Source organism: Populus nigra, chromosome 10 (genome assembly GCF_951802175.1).
Source record: "Populus nigra chromosome 10, ddPopNigr1.1, whole genome shotgun sequence".
Classification (NCBI taxonomy): Eukaryota; Viridiplantae; Streptophyta; class Magnoliopsida; order Malpighiales; family Salicaceae; genus Populus; species Populus nigra.
This window is the reverse complement of record NC_084861.1, coordinates 10,353,304-10,371,901: the sequence shown is the minus strand read 5'-3', so window position 1 is coordinate 10,371,901 and position 18,598 is coordinate 10,353,304. Positions and strand designations below refer to the sequence as shown.

General features: G+C 33.8%; 2 protein-coding genes across 2 annotated transcripts; both read left to right on the top strand.

Annotated features, from left to right (window-relative positions):
* Positions 1–824: 824 nt before the first annotated feature.
* On the top strand, positions 825–7,691 carry LOC133704288 (agamous-like MADS-box protein MADS2). The gene is made up of 8 exons (XM_062129081.1): positions 825–1,159; positions 5,100–5,178; positions 5,570–5,631; positions 5,803–5,902; positions 6,813–6,854; positions 6,954–6,995; positions 7,284–7,414; positions 7,522–7,691. The coding sequence occupies exons 1-8, from the start codon at positions 975–977 to the stop codon at positions 7,604–7,606; spliced, it is 726 nt and encodes a 241-aa protein (XP_061985065.1). The 5' UTR covers positions 825–974; the 3' UTR covers positions 7,607–7,691.
* Positions 7,692–10,211: 2,520 nt separating this feature from the next.
* Positions 10,212–15,442, top strand: LOC133705069 (truncated transcription factor CAULIFLOWER A-like). Its single transcript, XM_062130163.1, has 8 exons — positions 10,212–10,579; positions 12,892–12,970; positions 13,170–13,234; positions 13,309–13,408; positions 13,504–13,545; positions 14,062–14,103; positions 14,259–14,374; positions 15,285–15,442. The coding sequence occupies exons 1-8, from the start codon at positions 10,395–10,397 to the stop codon at positions 15,379–15,381; spliced, it is 726 nt and encodes a 241-aa protein (XP_061986147.1). The 5' UTR covers positions 10,212–10,394; the 3' UTR covers positions 15,382–15,442.
* The last annotated feature ends 3,156 nt before the right edge of the window (positions 15,443–18,598 follow it).

The window sequence follows — 18,598 nt, the reverse complement described above, 5'->3', positions numbered from 1 at the left end:
AATTCTAAAAATTTTAAAATTAATAATTAAATAAACCTTCAGTATTTCTAAGTTTATAAAACTTGAATCTGTAATTTTTTAAGAATATATTTAGAGTATGCCGGTCAAAACTACACTTCTTAGATTCCAGCCTAGATTAACTTGAGCGTACATGACTAGTTGATAAAGGGTTTAATCGTCAAAGAAAAAAGAAACTTAGTAAAGGGGGGCCTTCATAGCTTTAACGTCGACACGTAGCGACCGCGTACTGTCGTAGATGCTAAAAGGTACTGTGGTGAGCATGTGGAGTCAGTTTGCAGCAAAATAAAGGAAAAATTCTAAAGGGGTTGGAAAAACAACTCAACAGTGGAAGATAAGCTTAAAGAATTGATGCTTAAATATCAATGCTGAGATTATTATTCTGATTATTATTTTTATTTTACGAAAAAGTAGTATTTGAATTATTCTTAACCTTGACTTGGGAAGCCTTGTTTCTAACTTAGACTGAGATTGATTTTGTTTTTAGATGTTTTTTTAAGATGTAATTTTAGTGTTTTACTTTTAGTTTTGATCATATGTTAGTATTAATAATAATAAAAAAAATCTAAAACAATCATTTTAATATATATTAAAATAAAAGATATTTTTTAAAAATCGTCCTCTACAGTACCAAATACATTTTTAAACCCAATCAATTAATGCTAAAAGTTGAAAAATAAAAATAAAAATCCAAGAAAAATTAATAAAAAGGCAAGTGCCCCCACAGGCTAATTAACCTCCCTTCTCTCCTGTCTATTTTAGTAAAGTACTATTTACTGTAGCAAATAATACCCGGCAACGAACCACCTTCACAAATAATAGTAAAGAAATCATCCTTGCCCTAGCTAGAGAAGAAGGAGAAGAAGCAAGGTAAACAAGATCTAGCTAGATGATCCATATTTGGTATTAAATCATAAAAAACATCAAAAGAAAAATAAAAAATAGTAAAAAGAAACATGGGAAGGGGGAGGGTAGAGCTGAAGAGGATAGAGAACAAGATAAATCGACAAGTAACATTTGCTAAGAGAAGGAATGGGTTGCTTAAGAAGGCTTACGAGCTATCAGTTCTTTGTGATGCTGAGGTTGCGCTCATCATCTTCTCCAACAGTGGCAAGCTCTTTGAGTTCTGCAGCAGCTCCAAGTACGTAACCCCCCTTGTAATTAAACATAATTATAAATTTATATTTCAAAGTATAATCTCTCTTCTTTCCAGTCTCTTATAATATCGTTTCGATGTTTTTTTTTTAAAACCTTTCCAATATACAAGTGTTTTAATATTTTGTTTGGCGACCTTTAATTCTTGATGATGTCTTTCTGGCGATGGATTTTTTTTTTTTTTTTTGTGTGTTTTAAGAATATATATATATATTTATAGGCGGCCGGTCTTTATTAATTGGAGGTAGATTTTAGTTTTCTAGGCATCTTTATGTCTAGATACTGAGATAGCTAGGTGTCTATTTTATGAAGATCTTGAGTTATAAGAAGAATCCTCTTATGCAGACTTTCAAGGGATCGAAAAGTTTCAGTTCTTCTTTCTTAACCAGCAGAACGTTTTTCCTCTTTCTTTTGTTTTGTTTTTATTTTTATTTTTCTAGAACAAGTAGTGCAATTAATTATCTCTCTCTCTCTCTCTCTCTATGAATATGAATTTCCAGAGTACCATTACATAAAAAGAAATTCAGGTGTCGTGCAGCTTGGAATTCACCACACACGCACGTACATACTTCGGCATATGGTGACAAATCAAATGTTTATTATCTCGAAGAAAAATGAATTTTGAAGTACTGTCTCGTGGTTAAACTTAATATTTTTAATCTAGTCATTCCAGTCTCCTCGCTGCTTTTGTACTGTCTCTGCACTCGTATTTAAATCGTTCCTGGAAATGCGGGTTCAGGGTCCAAGAGGAGAGGCAAGCTAGCAAGCCATGGTTAAATTTCATGTTTTATATTTTCCTCCTATAAATTAAACGCAACTCCATGGTGATCATATATATTAGAGAAACTTTCCTGATTTCATTTGATTTAAGTCCAGGTGTTGAAGACTTCTAGCTATTAGTTTTCCTTTCCCCCCCCATCTTTCTTGCTTCTCCTTGATTCTTATCAATTTTAGTTCATTTACTTCTTGTAAGTTTCTGATTCACAACAACTTAACACTACCAGTGTTTGTCAAAAGTAGGTTTTCACTAATTTCCCTTGCGGCTGTTGCTATAAGAAAATCAATTCAGTCTATGAATGATTTGGTAGCTATTAATTTATCAGTTTCTTTAAATTTGGATTTCTGAATCTAAAGTAAGTTAATTGTACTGCTGAATCTTATGTAATTTTTTTTGGAACATAATTCTTAAATGGATTTGATTATGCGAGTTTATGACTTTCATAAAACTAGATTTTCATATATATATATATATATATATATATGTGAAGATTCAGATACAAAATGAAAATTTAAAAAATATTAAACTAATTGGTCATAAAATATATCATATAACAAAGTGTCGCGTAACACAGTAACTTAGGGTTATGGCCTTTCTCTAAAACTCATCTGGGTCAAATAGCTGAATTAATCAGTTGTGTGCCAGGAGTTGCGAGGGTATAATTCTTGAATAAGGATTCTTGACTTTCAACCAATGTAGATGAACACAATATAATTTTTTTTAATATCGATACTGCTTTTGTTCAAGGAAAAAAATAATAGTGGAATTGGAATGTATTTATCACAGCCTAAATTTTTAAAATTGTTATTGGTTTATCACTCTACATCATTAGACACCCGAAGATACGCCTCAATGCATGTTTGCAAAGGTTTTCCTCTCTAATATTTCTACTAGCCATTAATAAGGCCTGTGTGCAGGGGCTTCCTATGCTGATGAACGTGTTTAAATACCTTTTGTTCTCTCATTTGTAATAATGGCGTCATTTGCAGTATTTGTTATTCTTGCCTTTATCTTTGTACAATATTTCTTAATTCCAACAAAATGCTAACTTGTTTTAAGAACAATAGTGTTGTGACTTGTGTCCATTGTAGGAGACAACTTCGTCTAAAATAAAACAAATAAGAAAATCATTGATGCATAATGAGGATAATAGAAAAGTAAGTACGTCAAATAAAAAAAAAATAGAAATAATCATGCATTAATAAGAGTGAAATCTTGATGGGACTTTAAGAAATGATGAGAGTGTAGCAGTAGTTGATTGGTAAAAAGTAGTTTTTTATTTAGAAATATATTAAAATAATATTTTTATTATGTTTTAATAAATATTTTTTATATTAATATATTAAAACCGTTTAAAAAATAAAAAAATATTTAATTTAAAAAAAACATTAAAAAAAAACATGATTTTAAACGACTTACTAAACAAGCCTAGATCTTTTTCCTAGTACATACAATGCTATCATTAGGTGTAAAGCAACACACCGACAATAGAATAGTATGGAAACTTGGCTTTTCTCTTCTCCTTCATTATTGAAACCCAATTAAATCTTAGAAACCTCGATATTGGATGAAAAGAAATCTACAGGATAAAACAAAAGGAGGAATATAAAACTTTATTAATATGAAGATATCAAAACATGGTAGAGTTGGATGGAAAAAGGAATTGTTGTTTTGGGGAGCTAGCTTGCTAGCAGAATATCATGTACTGTCGTCTTGGAAGATACAAAAACACAAATACTTTCAAGCATTAGGAACGTGATATATATATTTTAATAACAGTAGTACAAGTAAGGAAAAAATGGATAATCAAAAAACCAAAGTGTTGTGAAATCTTATATAATGTTAATTGGATCAAAATCTAGTTTTTCAATCATAGATAAAATTTAATTATCATATAATTAAATCCTATACGGGCAATAAAATATTAATGTAAAAACTAAAACCGCCCATGTGTTCATTAGCTTCATTCCATGCCTTTTGTGATATTAAATAATTTTAATTACGATTAATAAATATCTTATTCGGAATATTATAACCTCAGAGAGAGATTAGTGGTGTGGTTGCCTGCCTCCGTCCCCTGATCGGATTTTTTGAACTCCGATGGTGCGTCTAGGGTAATCCTGAACTGTTAATTGTTTGTGGCCTCGATAGAATACATGTTGGTGTCGTGATGTAGTTTTATAGTAATCCATACTATAGTGGTATTTGGATCATGAAATTAAGTAGAGAGCGAAACCACACACTAGGGGCATTTGGTTCATGAGAGTAGAGAGCAAAATGAGTTCGAATATGAGATTTCTATAATTATTGCATTTTTCTTGCTTGATAAATATATTAAATTAATTTCTAGGAATCTCACCTTTCAAACTTCCTTTTCTTTTTTGTATTTTTTGGATGAAAGTTATTGTTGCTCACTGTCTGGACTTACTTTCTTGCATGTATACACGTGTACAAAATGAAATTTATTCAAACAGTGTTATATTATGTAATTAATGGGTTTTTTCAAAAAATGACATGATGTCTTATATATGTACAAACACTAGTTTCTTTTTTTCTTTATTTTCCCGATGAACACTAAGCACTAGTTAATTAACTCATCATATTGGTTTAGTTGCGGTTCCACAAATAATTAATTTATGACATTAAGGGTGTTATATATGTATATACTAAGTTAATCTAAACACTTCCAAAAAATTTTAAGGACAAAACAATCATAAAGATAATAGTTTTTACAAGTCTTCCACGTACCATCAATCAATTACATGTACAGAAACATTTCAACTCCATCAAGGGCGTGTTAAAAAATTAAAATGCTAGTCGAGGCTATATATATATATCATCTCTAAAATATTAAAAACAAAATTCAAAATCTCTTTTCCGGATTCACACGCTCAAGAGAATAATTCCAGGGAGAAAGGTAAAATAAAAAAAACCCTCCTTATAAGTGAAAAAAGCTTTGTCGGAGATGATTAAAAAAAATAAATTATGTTGCTTGTAGGCCGAATCCTTTTCCTTTACTTGTCTGTCTTTCACTTCATCTCTTCTGCCTAATTAAATTTATCCAGGATCGCGAAATTGTTGTAACTAAATGACTCCTTTTCATTCATTAACATTTATCTTTATTTTCTGTTTTCTGCATTTGTTCCAGCATGGCCACGACAATCGAAAAATATCAAAGGTTCAGTTATGGAGCTCTGGAAGGGGGCCAGTCTGAAAAGGAGACGCAGGTAACTAAGTATTTTTTTCGTTTTTTTTACACCCTAAGATCATGTTCTGGTGAAAACATGGTGGTGTCTGTCACTGGAAAGTGTCATTCGCACGGTATGGGTGTCTAAGTGAAGTTTTATAACATTTCAAGTACTATGGATTTCTGATTATCTAACCATCACTCCCTAAAGTACATTATATTATGAAATTCAGAGTTGTTAGAGTAAGTAGTAGAGTCCTTTGATATTGCTTTTCCAACTTCTAAGAGCCTGGCAAAGAGAGAACAGAGGAAAACGTCCAATTTTAGTCCTGAACTGTCCAGCAGCTGTTATGGTTGCTTGATTAATAGCATTTTCTTGGCTGATCTATGATCTATGAAACTAAGTTTAACAGCTGGAATGTTCTAAGCAGAACAACTACCAGGAATACTTGAAGCTAAAAACGAGAGTGGACGTGCTACAGCGTTCTCAAAGGTAATATACACCATGATACCAGTTCACCCAAAAACTTAGATGCCATGCTTGATTGATTTGTATAAATATTAAAGTTTATTGAATTTTGCAAGCAATCATAATTTTTTTTTTCCTGTTTTTTGGTAAGGCAATCTGCATAAGTACTCATTTATTAAACTTCAACTTCTGTAGGAATCTTCTCGGGGAGGATTTAGGGAATTTGGGCACTATGGAGCTTGACCAGCTTGAGAATCAGCTTGACTCGTCATTGAAGCAAATCAGGAGTAGAAAGGTATTTAATATATATAACCACTAACATTATTATTATCCCGTGTCAAATAATCATTTTAATTTAAAGGTTAAAGTAAATCATAATAAATAATAAACCATAAATTATTTTATATTACTTCTTAATACTTCCTCAAATCTAAAATTATTGAAGCGTAAAACCATCTTATTACTCGATGAATAAGATTTAAATACTATATTAAACAATCATTTTAATTTAAAAAATAAAATTATTAAATAAAATCCATTAAATAATTAAATATTACTTTCTGAGCTCCTAGCTAAAATTATTACTACTATAAGTTTTGCTTTAAATCATATCCATTGTGTCAATAAGTAGCTTAATTAACTAGTATTAGTTATAGAACTTTTTGCATGTAATAAAACAAAAAGAAAGAAAGAAAGAAAGCACACCTATAAGTAGCACAAACCAAAGCTTTGATACTAATTTGTTAGGGATTTTTATAGCATCTTAAAACAAAATTCTCTGTAGATTGTAATATGAAAGAGATTGAAAAAACATAAAAGATAAAACAAAGCATATATTTACATGGCCGCACAACTCTAAAAATCAAAACGGCTGAGAGACCCATGATGGCTGCTTGCGTCCTTCTAAGGCTCTTTAAATTGATGAAGTTTGTGCAAATACAAGTGTAATGGAGTTACATGGTAGTGATATTGGTCGACGGCCACTTAAATTAGAAAAAAAGAAAATGCAGGCCAAGTCCAAATCAATTGGAACTAACATGGTATTTAAGCCTAAAACCCAACACCTATCCTAGTAGAATTGATGAGGTGCGCGCTCGCTCTAACTTCCTATGAACTTCTGACAGAAAAACTAAGAAAGTGCATGTTATGTTATGTTTTAGAAAGTGCAAATACTCTGTTAATTTGGCCGTTCATTATTTTTGCAGGGCCAATTTGTACTGGATGAACTGTCTGAACTTCAAAGGAAGGTAATAATTACGTCTAGATTTATTACTACCAGACACTTGCGCGCGCATGCTGTATACCTCGAATATGACCCATGATGTGTATATTTCATGCCTTTTCAGGAAGAACTGCTACTGGAAACCAATAATGCATTAAAAAGAAAGGTACAGCCTTGATTACTTCATATGTGTGTTGCTAATGCACAGTTAATTGGTGGAAACACATAATAGTGACCTGCCATTTCTCGTGAATCTTTGAATAAATACCTGTACCTGCCTGGGTTGTGGAACCTGAAACCTCAGCATTTACCCAGTTCATGATCTTACAGAACATGCACTTGCACACCACACGGTGCATGAACAAACAGTAATCCACGAATGCTTGAATTCTGATAAACTTTTAAAATGAACTTCTTACCTTAACTCTCTGAAATCCTAATTTTGGATATGTAGTTGGAAGAAACTAGTGCAGCAATTCGATTGTCATGGAAAGTCGGAGAGCAACGTGTTCCATACAGCTTCCAACCTGTTCAGCCATATGATCCGGTCGAGCCTTTGCAATACAACAGTACTTTTCAGTTTGGGTATGTAAATCCCTACTTAACCTGCATAAATTCAAATGAAAATCACTCAGTTTGCTCCGCTCCAGCTATTTTTCCTTCTTTCATGAGCTTTTCCTTTTGTTTAACAGTTACAATCCAGCGGAAACAGATCAAGCGACTGTTACATCCTCAACTCAAAATGTTAACGGGTTCATTCCAGGGTGGATGCTTTAGCTTTTGAAACTAAAAAAATTCAAGAATTTGCCATCGGGCTAGAAAACGAAATGCACAAGTAACTCTTAATTATGTGATGGTTCAACTTTGCCTCATCCGTCAGCATATATACAGATGTGTAAACGATTACGCAATAAGTTGCCTGTAACAAACAATATTCGGTGTTCTATATATACTTGATGAAATGATCGAACTTTTCTTTATTGATGTGATTTGTTTGATAACCCTTTGAGGAAAAAAAACCCTTGAAATTATTTAGTATTTTTATTAAACTTGATTTTTATTGAGTTCATAAGATTAAGTTCATAATAAATTATTGCAAAAACAAATCTAGTTACGTTGCAGTTCCTAACATGAAAAAAAATATTGAGATTATAAGAAATTATTTAGTATTATTATTAAACTTGATTTTATAAGTTAATTTTAAAATCTCATGAATTAATTTATAAAATAATAGCATTGTTTATGCATATTAGATTCATATATATCATTTTTTTTTAATGAAATATGAGAGATTTATAAAATTAACTGTCATAGATATCAGGTACATAACTTAAAAGAGAAGAGTATATAAAAGTTAAAAAAAAAACACATAAAACTATCCAACAAAACTAAAACCACAAGCAAATCAAGTAAAAAGACCATGATTAAAAGAAGAAGCTATAACCAAACAACTAAGTCATCTTTTCTAATAATTATTTGCTTGCCTAAATAATCTGTAACATGATTCTTCTATCTATGAATATAATTATATATATATATATAAAGAAATGCCTAATACAACCATAAAATATGTTAATATTATTAAAAATAATGACACAATTAGATAATTTTATTTTTAAAGAATTTAATTAAAAAATATGAAAAAAGGGGTCAGATGTGCATGAGTTGGTGTATTTTTACATTTGCAAGAATATAATTTTTCAAGGCTGTTGATCTTTTCAATTTTTGTTGATGAATGGGACTAGGTGAGCTCTGGCCCTGTGTGGACGGAAACCGGTGGTCTGTCTAGCAAACCTAGCAGGGGTTCGCTGCGGATTCCACGTAACAAATCTCGCGATCATATATGGTAATTACTTAATTAGTGTTAGCAAAATCTCCGCCGTCAATACGAAAGAGGACGTGGGTGTGGACATAACCCAACAATAAAAACAACTCTTCTTCCGATGAGTCCGTACAGCTGTGACGTGCCCAGTAAAAATAGAGAAAAGAAAGATTTTTTAAAGAAATTAGCACAATTATATAAAAATTTTGGCAAATTTAACGCCGAACAATGAACCAAAATAATTTAGAAAAAGAAGTTAGAAATTAAAAGTAAAGAAAGAGTAGAATAGAGGTTGGAAAATATTCAACTATGTAATTTTTTATTTAATTTATTTAAAATTATCTTATAAATTAAAAGAAGAATATATAAATAGCATAACATTAAAATATATAATTATTGGGCTCAACCCATCAATTAAAACTTACTAACATAAATAACTCAAATAAATAAAATAGACTTAAAGAAGGTTAGTTTCTTAACCGAGAAACAACGGGTTGGACTACCCTCTATCATTGATAATCATACGCATGAGTAAATAGTATCTTGAATATGATGTCCCAATCAACTATAATATTACCATTTGAGAAATTCTTGGTGAAATAACACACGCTTATAAAATGTGATATTTATTAAAGACTTTTATTTTTTAGCGTGACAAAATAGTTGTTATAAATCTCATTTTAGTCTCCAAGCATACTAGAACATTTTTCTCTTCAAAATCTCATGATGTCGCCATCGCCACCTAGCTTTTTTTCTAGTCCTACAAGTATGGTAAACATATTATATTGTTATAAATTTATATTTGGTTTAGTTGAAATGAAATTATTGTTTAGGGTTTATATTGAATTTAGAGCTTGTTGAATTAATGATAAATTATCTAGAATGTTGTATTATTTAAGTATTTGAGATTCATTTTGCATGTATGCATGTTTATTTATTTGCATTCCTGAGACTATTTGTGATTATAAAATATAAGAATTTATTGTGTTTGGTTATTGTGGTTCTTTATATGTATTTTTAAATTGAAGGAACTTTACTCGGATTTTGTTAAAATTAATTTTTTTTAACTTTCTAAAATCATTAATTAAATTAAATGTAAGATTAACAAACTAAATACTAAATTTTATAAGAATAATTTTTTAGTTAGATTTAGATGTAAAGAAAATTTGTTCTAGAATATTTATGGAATAGCTTGGATAATTACTAAAATTTCATTAATATTGGATGTTCAAAACATAATATTAATTAAATATTAAAGTTTTAAACTTAATATTTAAAAATATACTAGTTTACCTTAACTTTTTTACAGCTGTGTCCCTATTTCTATCCTGGGTGCCCACTTCGTCCGAAAAGAAAAGGAAAGGAAAAAGGACCGGGACCTGCGTAGGCAATAGAATCCATGCTAGCTAAGACAGTCCTGAGCCAGTGAGAATTCGACAACTCACATTCAAGAAACCACTCCGGTTTTGCCCAATCCTGCCAATTTCACTGTACACCGCTACCCATTCACCATCTAGACAGTAGACCCTCCTATTCTTTTCCACTCAACACCTGCGCATGCTTTCTATGAGGAAACTTTACATTTATAATTTTGTTCCTCTTTTTTATTTTTCACATCTCATTTTTTAAGGTTTAGGTTTGGTGTTTTTTTGTTTTCTCTTTCGTTGCTGTAGTGGGGTTATTTTGAGAAAAAAAAAAAGAACAAAGAAAAGAAAGGGTTAGGACATTTAGAGAGAAAGAGAGATGGGAAGAGGTAGGGTTCAGCTGAAGAGAATAGAGAACAAGATCAACCGGCAGGTTACATTTTCCAAAAGAAGAGCTGGATTGTTGAAGAAAGCTCATGAAATCTCAGTCCTATGTGATGCCGAGGTTGCCTTGATCGTCTTCTCTCATAAAGGGAAGCTCTTTGAATACTCCACCAATGCTTGGTACGCACTCAATTCACCTCTCTTAAATATATTATACCCTTACATCTTAATTAGGTTTTTCTTTATCTCTCTCTTCTTCTTTTTTCATCTGGGGCTTTTGTTATTTTTCTTTTCTTTTCTTTTATTTCTTTCTTTGATAGGGACGACATGGTGTATGACCTCTCTCTAACTTTCGATTTTCTTTTTGGCTGGTTTTTTTCTTAGAAATGAATGACCTAGGTCTCCTCAACGTACGTTATCATGGCCAAACATTGAAGCTATACACGTATTTGTTTTGGATTTTTTGCTTCGTACATAATCTTTGGTACATATAAAGATAGGATCTAGTAATTAATATAATATAATGTACTGAGTATCTCTTGTATCCTTAATAATCATGTCTTTCTTATTTTTTTTTAATTTCCAGAGGGTTCCAAAGTTTCTGCAGTGTACTTATCTCTTACTTTATCCATTAAAATAACTATAAAACATATGCTTCATGGGTCCTCGAAGTCTTGTCCAGATAGATTTTGATGGCTGTAGGGTGATGCTGTGCCCATATCTGACTGGAGGAGTACTATACTCCCAATCCTTTATGACAGTTTTGCAGTTGAAATGAAGGTGCAACATCCCATAATAAAACATGATATCTGATATATCTATTTGAACTTGTTAAAGTAAGCTACGGATTAGGATTCTTAGTATAAATACATTAAATTTTGTGGAAAGCAATCGCATCATGTTTTTAGGAGAACATAAATATTTTAATATAAATTGGATGGTGTCCCTTTTTGACACTTTCGAGAAATTAATTAATGGATCTAATATCAACAGCACTAGTTATTTGGTTTAGAAATTGCTATTTGCCACATAAATTAGAAAAATAAAAACATCGATAGCGTACGCCTCATGGGTAAAAATATTAGAGATAAATAATTAACTCTACTATCCAACAAGAAAAGGATAATTAATTGTACTTGCAATTTGGATTTGACACTGCTCGTAGCGATTTGGATTGCAATACTAAAATATAGAGACGTTTGAAGCCATTTCAATCAAACTAATTTTTACGATGTGATCTATACAATAGAAACCAAAGAGATCTTGAGAGGATGGTGAGAAGCATGCATGTAAAGAGGTGGTGGAGGTAGAGGTTAACAGACTGTGTGTGTTGTATATATATGGAATAATTAAAGCCTAAGAAATAGTTTTATATTAACTTTCTAATAGTATTTAACTTACTTAGGATTGGTCTGTAGACTAATAATTATCTAAAACTTATGAGTCAAGGAATAGTTTTATATAGATTCCTTGCATTTTTTGTTTTTAATTTTAGATTACGTTTGGAAAAGATCATTCGCACTTTATTTTTTTACCTATTTTTATTTGATATGCATTCTATGTTTGGAAGCATGCTTTCTTGACTCCTACATTTACTTATGATGCAGTTGTTACTTAGGTACATTTGTTTTGCCTTCCATAAATAACCATCAGTAACTAGTGGTGGTGAAATCTCCAGAATAGAGCACGTTATGTATTTCTTTTCAGTACTAGATTTGCTCCTGCTGCATAACTATTCTTCTGCACTGTGAAATGTCGAGAATAGAACACGTGAATATGTTTCTTTGTCAATTGCAAAATTTAAAAGTGAATTGTTCTGCTCCTGCTGCATAACTACTCTTTAATTCACAGATAGCTATGTTGATGGTTCACTAGCAATTCTATAATGCATGGAACATCATTATGGTGCCATGAAAATATAGTCAGTTGCATGTTTTCTCTCGTCATTGCGTGAGATATTGCAACATGTTCAAACCCTCCTTTTGAAATATTTGAGATTAAAAAATATCCATTGATATGAAGAGGTCAGAGTAGCCCAGCATTTTATAGTGTTGATTGATTCAATCCACCAAGATATACGAATCCCGTGCAAGATCTAAGAAAAAAAGTGAAACCCTATTCTGGTCAACTGTTTGCCCCTGTTTGTTTTTTGCGCCTGTAAAGGCGAAATAGGAGATTATGAATCAAACCTCAACCAAGTCAGCCTCAACTGTTTGCCCCTGTTCAGATAGAAGATATGCATCTAAATTAATTGGATACGAAATCTGATGTTCAAATCTCTAGATATGCATGAATTAATGGTGGAAAAAATTAGTTGAATGGATTTTCTTCAATCATAGATACGACTCAAGGGAAAAAAGCTTGAAACTTTCTATTCCTGATTTCTCATATACTGTCAAGTTGTCTCTGTGGAAATGTCGTGGAAAATGCACACATCCGGAAAATGAAACATGTATTTATTTACTAAGAAGCATCGTCTTGTTGTGCAACAGCATGGAAAAGATACTTGAACGCCACGAGAGGTATTCTTATGCAGAGAGGCAATTAGTCGCAACTGATCTTGATTCGCAGGTAGGGCCTTAATTACTATTTCATCAGATTTGTTATTTTCTTAAGTTCTATTTCTGCACTTTAATTTCTACTATTGATTTGAATTGAACGAAAAGGGGAATTGAAATTCATACGGTAAGTTAATGTACAATATATTCATTAAGTTAGATTCAGTCACCATGTCGGGTTCCAATAATACCGAGTTTAACTTAATTCGCAGGGGAACTGGACCCTAGAGTATAACAGGCTCAAGGCAAAGGTTGAACTTCTACAGAGAAACCACAGGTACTCCTACTCCGAACTTGATTTGCCTGCATTTATTTCCAAATTTTTCTCACAAGATTTTCAAACCTTACCAGGCACTATTTGGGGGAAGATCTGGACTCCGTGAGTCTCAAAGAGCTGCAAAACTTGGAGCAACAGATTGATACCGCCCTTAAATTCATTCGGGAAAGAAAAGTATGCTATACTTCTATAGAAAAGCACGCTAAACTTTCTTATGCTTTTATTACTGGAATTATGCCAGTTGTAATAACGTGTTCTCTCTTTTACAGAACCATCTGATGTATCAGTCGATTTCTGAGCTGCAGATAAAGGTACGTCCCCATATTTGTACAAACTTATGCTTTGAATTTCCATGATCTCTGTACAACCTTGGAAGCTATAATCATCATTTTTAGAAAGCCTAATTTATCCAAGATCATCAAGCTCCTGACTTACCCCCCTTTTCCTTTTGAAGTTATATCCCATAGGTTGACGTCAGAATAAGTCTTACATGAACGTTAGAAGATCGGAGCCGTACACGCAAGTGATATTTTTCCGATTCATGTAGCACATGAGAGAGAAATGATGTAGGATGTTTTTTTTTGGATTTAGTTGGTTTAAAGGTTATAAAACTGCTTTAAAAAGAAGAAAACAAAGGGGTGTAAAAGGTGCAGAAAAAGAAATAGGGAAAAAGTAAAATTATTTCACTCTTAAGAAGGATAAGTGCTTTTAAAGGATAAATTATTGAAATCCAGTTTTTTCTTCTCTCTCATTCTCTCTAAATGCCTATGACTCATGCCTAAATTTGCCTGTTTAATTTTTCTACATTTCTATCTGCTTTATGACAGGAGAAGGCAATTAAAGAGCAAAATAACATGTTAGTGAAGCAGGTGGCCTTCCTTTATTGTCCCAAGACTTGCAAATTACATTTTAATTAATTCTTTCCAACTCGCACTATATATGAGAGGGCCATTTACATGCATAGCTATTTTGATCAGTTTGTTGAATAGCTGATGATTTTTACTATTGAATGATTTGGAAATAGATCAAGGAGAAGGAGAAAGCACTGGCACAGCCGGCACTCTGGGACCAGCAAGATCATGGCCCTAATGCTTCCTCATTCCTTTTACCACAGCCGCCACTGCCTTGTTTAAACATCAGGTAATCTTCCCTTGCACTGCTATAGTAGCTATATATATATATATAGCCTTTAGTAAGAGGCGAAACTAGACCATTTTAGATAGGGTATCGTCATAAAAACTATAAGATTATACAGCAAATATTTTATTTTTAAAGAAACCAAATGCATGCATAACTATTATGAAAATTCAAGAACCAAAACTAATTCTTTTTTTAAACTTCGGGGGTGTCATGCTCCCCCAAAGCATGCAGTAGTTCCACCCCTGCTTATATGGTTTAACTCGCATGACATTACTTCTCATCGTTTGCATCCTGATTTCTTTTCTCTGTAATTTTACTCTAAACGTCACTTTAATAACAAGATTAATGTCAAAATGAACATCTCAACTCTATAGGGAATTGATATTTGATACATACTTTTGATAGTAACAACACCCTTTGAGTGATACGGTATATATTTGCTCCATTTGTTTGGAGTTTGGAATGTATGAAAAAGGAATAAATCGCTAAAGGAAAGCATAAGGATTGATTAATTAGTTGGTTGTTGGATCTAGTGTTTGATGTGAAAGCTGGTGTTATAAAATGTTAATATCGCCTTATTTTGAGCATCTTTTTATATTCACCATAAAATATTTTTCATCGAGAAAAATGGGGAAAAAAAATACTCTCAAGGAGTAATATTTTTAACGAATGCCTATTGTTTAATTTTATGCGTAATCTCTCTTCTAGATTTTCTAACATAAAAGGGCATTTGGATTTCACCGTAAATTAAAATGATATCCCAATTAGTCCCAACCACCGCATATTAAAAATACAGAAAATCAGTGTCTATTTACTTTATTGTATGTGGTCAGTGATCACAAATTGATTAACGATATATAGGTGCGCAATAAATTGTTATATAATACTAATTGATCTGATGCGGTGGCAGTTACCAGGAAGAAGATCCAGAAGCGAGGAGGAATTATGAACTTGACCTTACGCTGGAACCAATTTATTCGTGTCACCTTGGATGCTTTGGAACATGAATATTTGGGTGAAGAAAGACACTCTGAAACTGCTAAAAATGTAGTTTTTGGTTCGTGATGAAATTAGTGTTGTGCATACTGGACCGAAAGCAAACACAAATAAAACACAAACAAGCAGATTTTACGTGGTTCCCCAAAACCGGGTACGTCCACGGAGACAGCAGATTGTATATTATTGAAGGAATGATACAAACACTCAACTCAACCCAATACAACCCACAAAATCAGTGTTTCACTCTAACACTCTTCTCTCTCAAATCTACACTTGCACTCACCACTGCACTCTCTATTCTCTCTCCCTCGTTTCTCACTTCTGTCTTCTATCTTATTTCTACATGAGAAGGGGAAGCATCAATATAATGGCTGAAAAGGAGAGGGTGGTTGGAAAGGAGAGGGTGGTTGAGGGTGGTTGAGGGTTGTTGAGAAAAAATGTTGACAATTGCTACAAATCTCCACCTTGGCAAGATTTTTCCATCCAATCCTCGTGATCAATCAATGCTGCCTCTAACGCGCCATATGGCGCTGCACCCTGAAGGTGCTCAACACCGAGAGATGTTGACCAAGTCCAAACAATGTTGGAACTTGATCCCTGAGACACATTTTGTGAGCATGTCAGCTGGATTATCTGCGGTACCAATCTTCTGTAGCAGAATATCCCCTTCATCCACAATTTCTCGAACAAAATGAAATCGAACATCGATGTGCTTGGTGCGGGAATGATGAACCTGATTCTTTGCAAGACAAATAGCACTTTGACTATCACAATGGACATCCACGTGCTCTTGAACAATTCCCAAATCTTCAATCAACCCATGTAACCAAATAGCTTCCTTGAAAGCTTCCGTTACTGCCATGTACTCTGCCTCAGTTGTTGACAAAGCTACTGTTGATTGTAACGTTGACCTCCAACTTACAGGCCCTTTAGCAAGTGTAAACACATAGCCTGTTGTGGAACGACGCTTGTCTAAGTCACCAGCATAGTCCGAGTCGACATAACCAACTAAATTTTGTCCGAGTCTATCATCCCTCTCAAACTTCAAACCAATATCAGTTGTGCCATGAATGTACCGTAGAATCCACTTAACTGCCTGCCAGTGACCCTTTCCAGGATCATGCATATACCTGCTCACCATACTGACAGCATGTGAAATATCTGGTCTCGTACAAACCATTGCATACATTAATGCACCAACTACATTTGCATAAGGAATTTGAGCCATATGCTTGCGCTCTTCCTCTGTGCGTGGAGACATTGAAGCACTTAGCTTAAAATGAGGAGCTAAAGGTGTGCTTACAGGCTTGGTCTTACCATCTACCCCAAATCTCTGTAGAATTTTCTTCAAGTATTGGGTCTGTGTCAAACAGACTGTGCCTTTTCTTCTGTCTCTCTGAATCTCCATGCCAAGAATCTTCTTAGCTTCTCCAAGGTCCTTCATTTCAAACTCAGTTCTCAGTTGAGCTTTCAATCTATCAATCTCCACCTTGCTCTTCGATGCGATCAACATATCATCCACATATAAGAGCAAATAGATGAAAGAATCATCAAGAAGTTTGCGAAAATATACACAGTGATCAAACTGACTCCGTGTGTATCCATGTTCTGCCATGAACTTATCAAATCGCTTATACCACTGGCGAGGAGATTGTTTCAATCCATACAATGACTTCTTCAGTTTACAAGCCCAATTCTCTTTCCCAGTGACTTTGAAACCATCTGGCTGAGACATGTAAATTTCCTCTTCCAAATCTCCATGTAGGAAGGCAGTTTTCACATCAAGTTGGGCTAACTCCAAATCAAACTGTGCAACCAAGGCTAACAGAATACGAATTGATGAATGCTTAACAACTGGAGAGAATACCTCATTATAATCTATCCCCTCCTTCTGAGCATAGCCTTTTGCTACCAATCTTGCTTTGAATCGAATGTTGTCTTTTCCAGGATTACCTTCCTTCTTAGCATATACCCACTTGCAACCAATTGTCTTCTTTCCTTTAGGGAGTTGTACCAAATCCCAAGTCTGATTCTTGTGGAGAGATTTCATCTCTTCATCCATTGCCTCTTTCCATTTTGCACTTTCTACACTCTGTACTGCTTCTTTGTAGGTGTAGGGGATTCCATCATCAATCACCGGAAGTGCATAAGCCACCATGTTACAATACCGAGCAGGTTTCTTAATAACTCTTTTCGGTTTACTCGTTGCAATGGATTCTTGTTGTGTGGTTGCTGGAGTTGTTGCATCCTCTTCATCTGAACTTTCATCTGGATCTCCTTCAATAGGGATTGTCTGAACAGTCTTTACAGGAATGACTGAAGTCTCCAACTCCACCTGTTGTGCATCACCAGACTGTTTTACCTTCTCCTGTGATTTCTCTTGCTGTAACATGCCAGACTCATCAAAAGTGACATCTCTACTCAAAATCACTTTCTTTGATTCAGAACACCAGAGTCTGTAGCCTTTCACTCCTCCACTAAAGCCCAAAAATATAGCTTTCTTGGCTCTAGGATCTAGCTTAGACTCAGTAACATGATAATATGCTGAGCAACCAAATATACGCATAGAGTCATAATCATTTGCAGGAGAGCCTGACCATACCTCTAAGGGGGTTCTTCCATTTAATGCTGCTGAAGGTAGCCGGTTAACAATATGACGAGCATAGTTTAATGCCTCGCCCCAGAACACTTTGCTTAGTCCTGAATGTGATAGCATACATCGGACTTTCTCCACCAATGTGCGGTTCATGCGTTCTGCTACTCCATTCTGCTGTGGTGTTTTGCGAACAGTAAAATGTCGTTTGATCCCTTCATCCTGACAAACTTCAAAGAAAGGATCTGAAGTGTACTCACCACCATTATCTGACCGAAGAGTCTTAACCCTCCTTCCAGTTTGAGTCTCCACCATTTTCTTCCATTTCAGAAAGATATCAAGGACCTCATCCTTGTGTTTCATCATGTACACCCATACTCGTCTTGAGAAATCATCAATAAAAGTAACAAACCAACGATTACCTCCAATAGATTCATTCTTTGAAGGTCCCCATACGTCTGTGTGAACATAATCTAGGATCCCTTTTGTGTTGTGTACCGCAGTGCCAAACTTGACCCTTGTCTGTTTTCCAAGAACACAATGCTCGCAGAACCCATGCTTCCCAGTCTTGGCGCCTTTTAATAGACCTTGCTTGACTAATCCTTGCAAAGCCTTTTCACCAGCATGCCCTA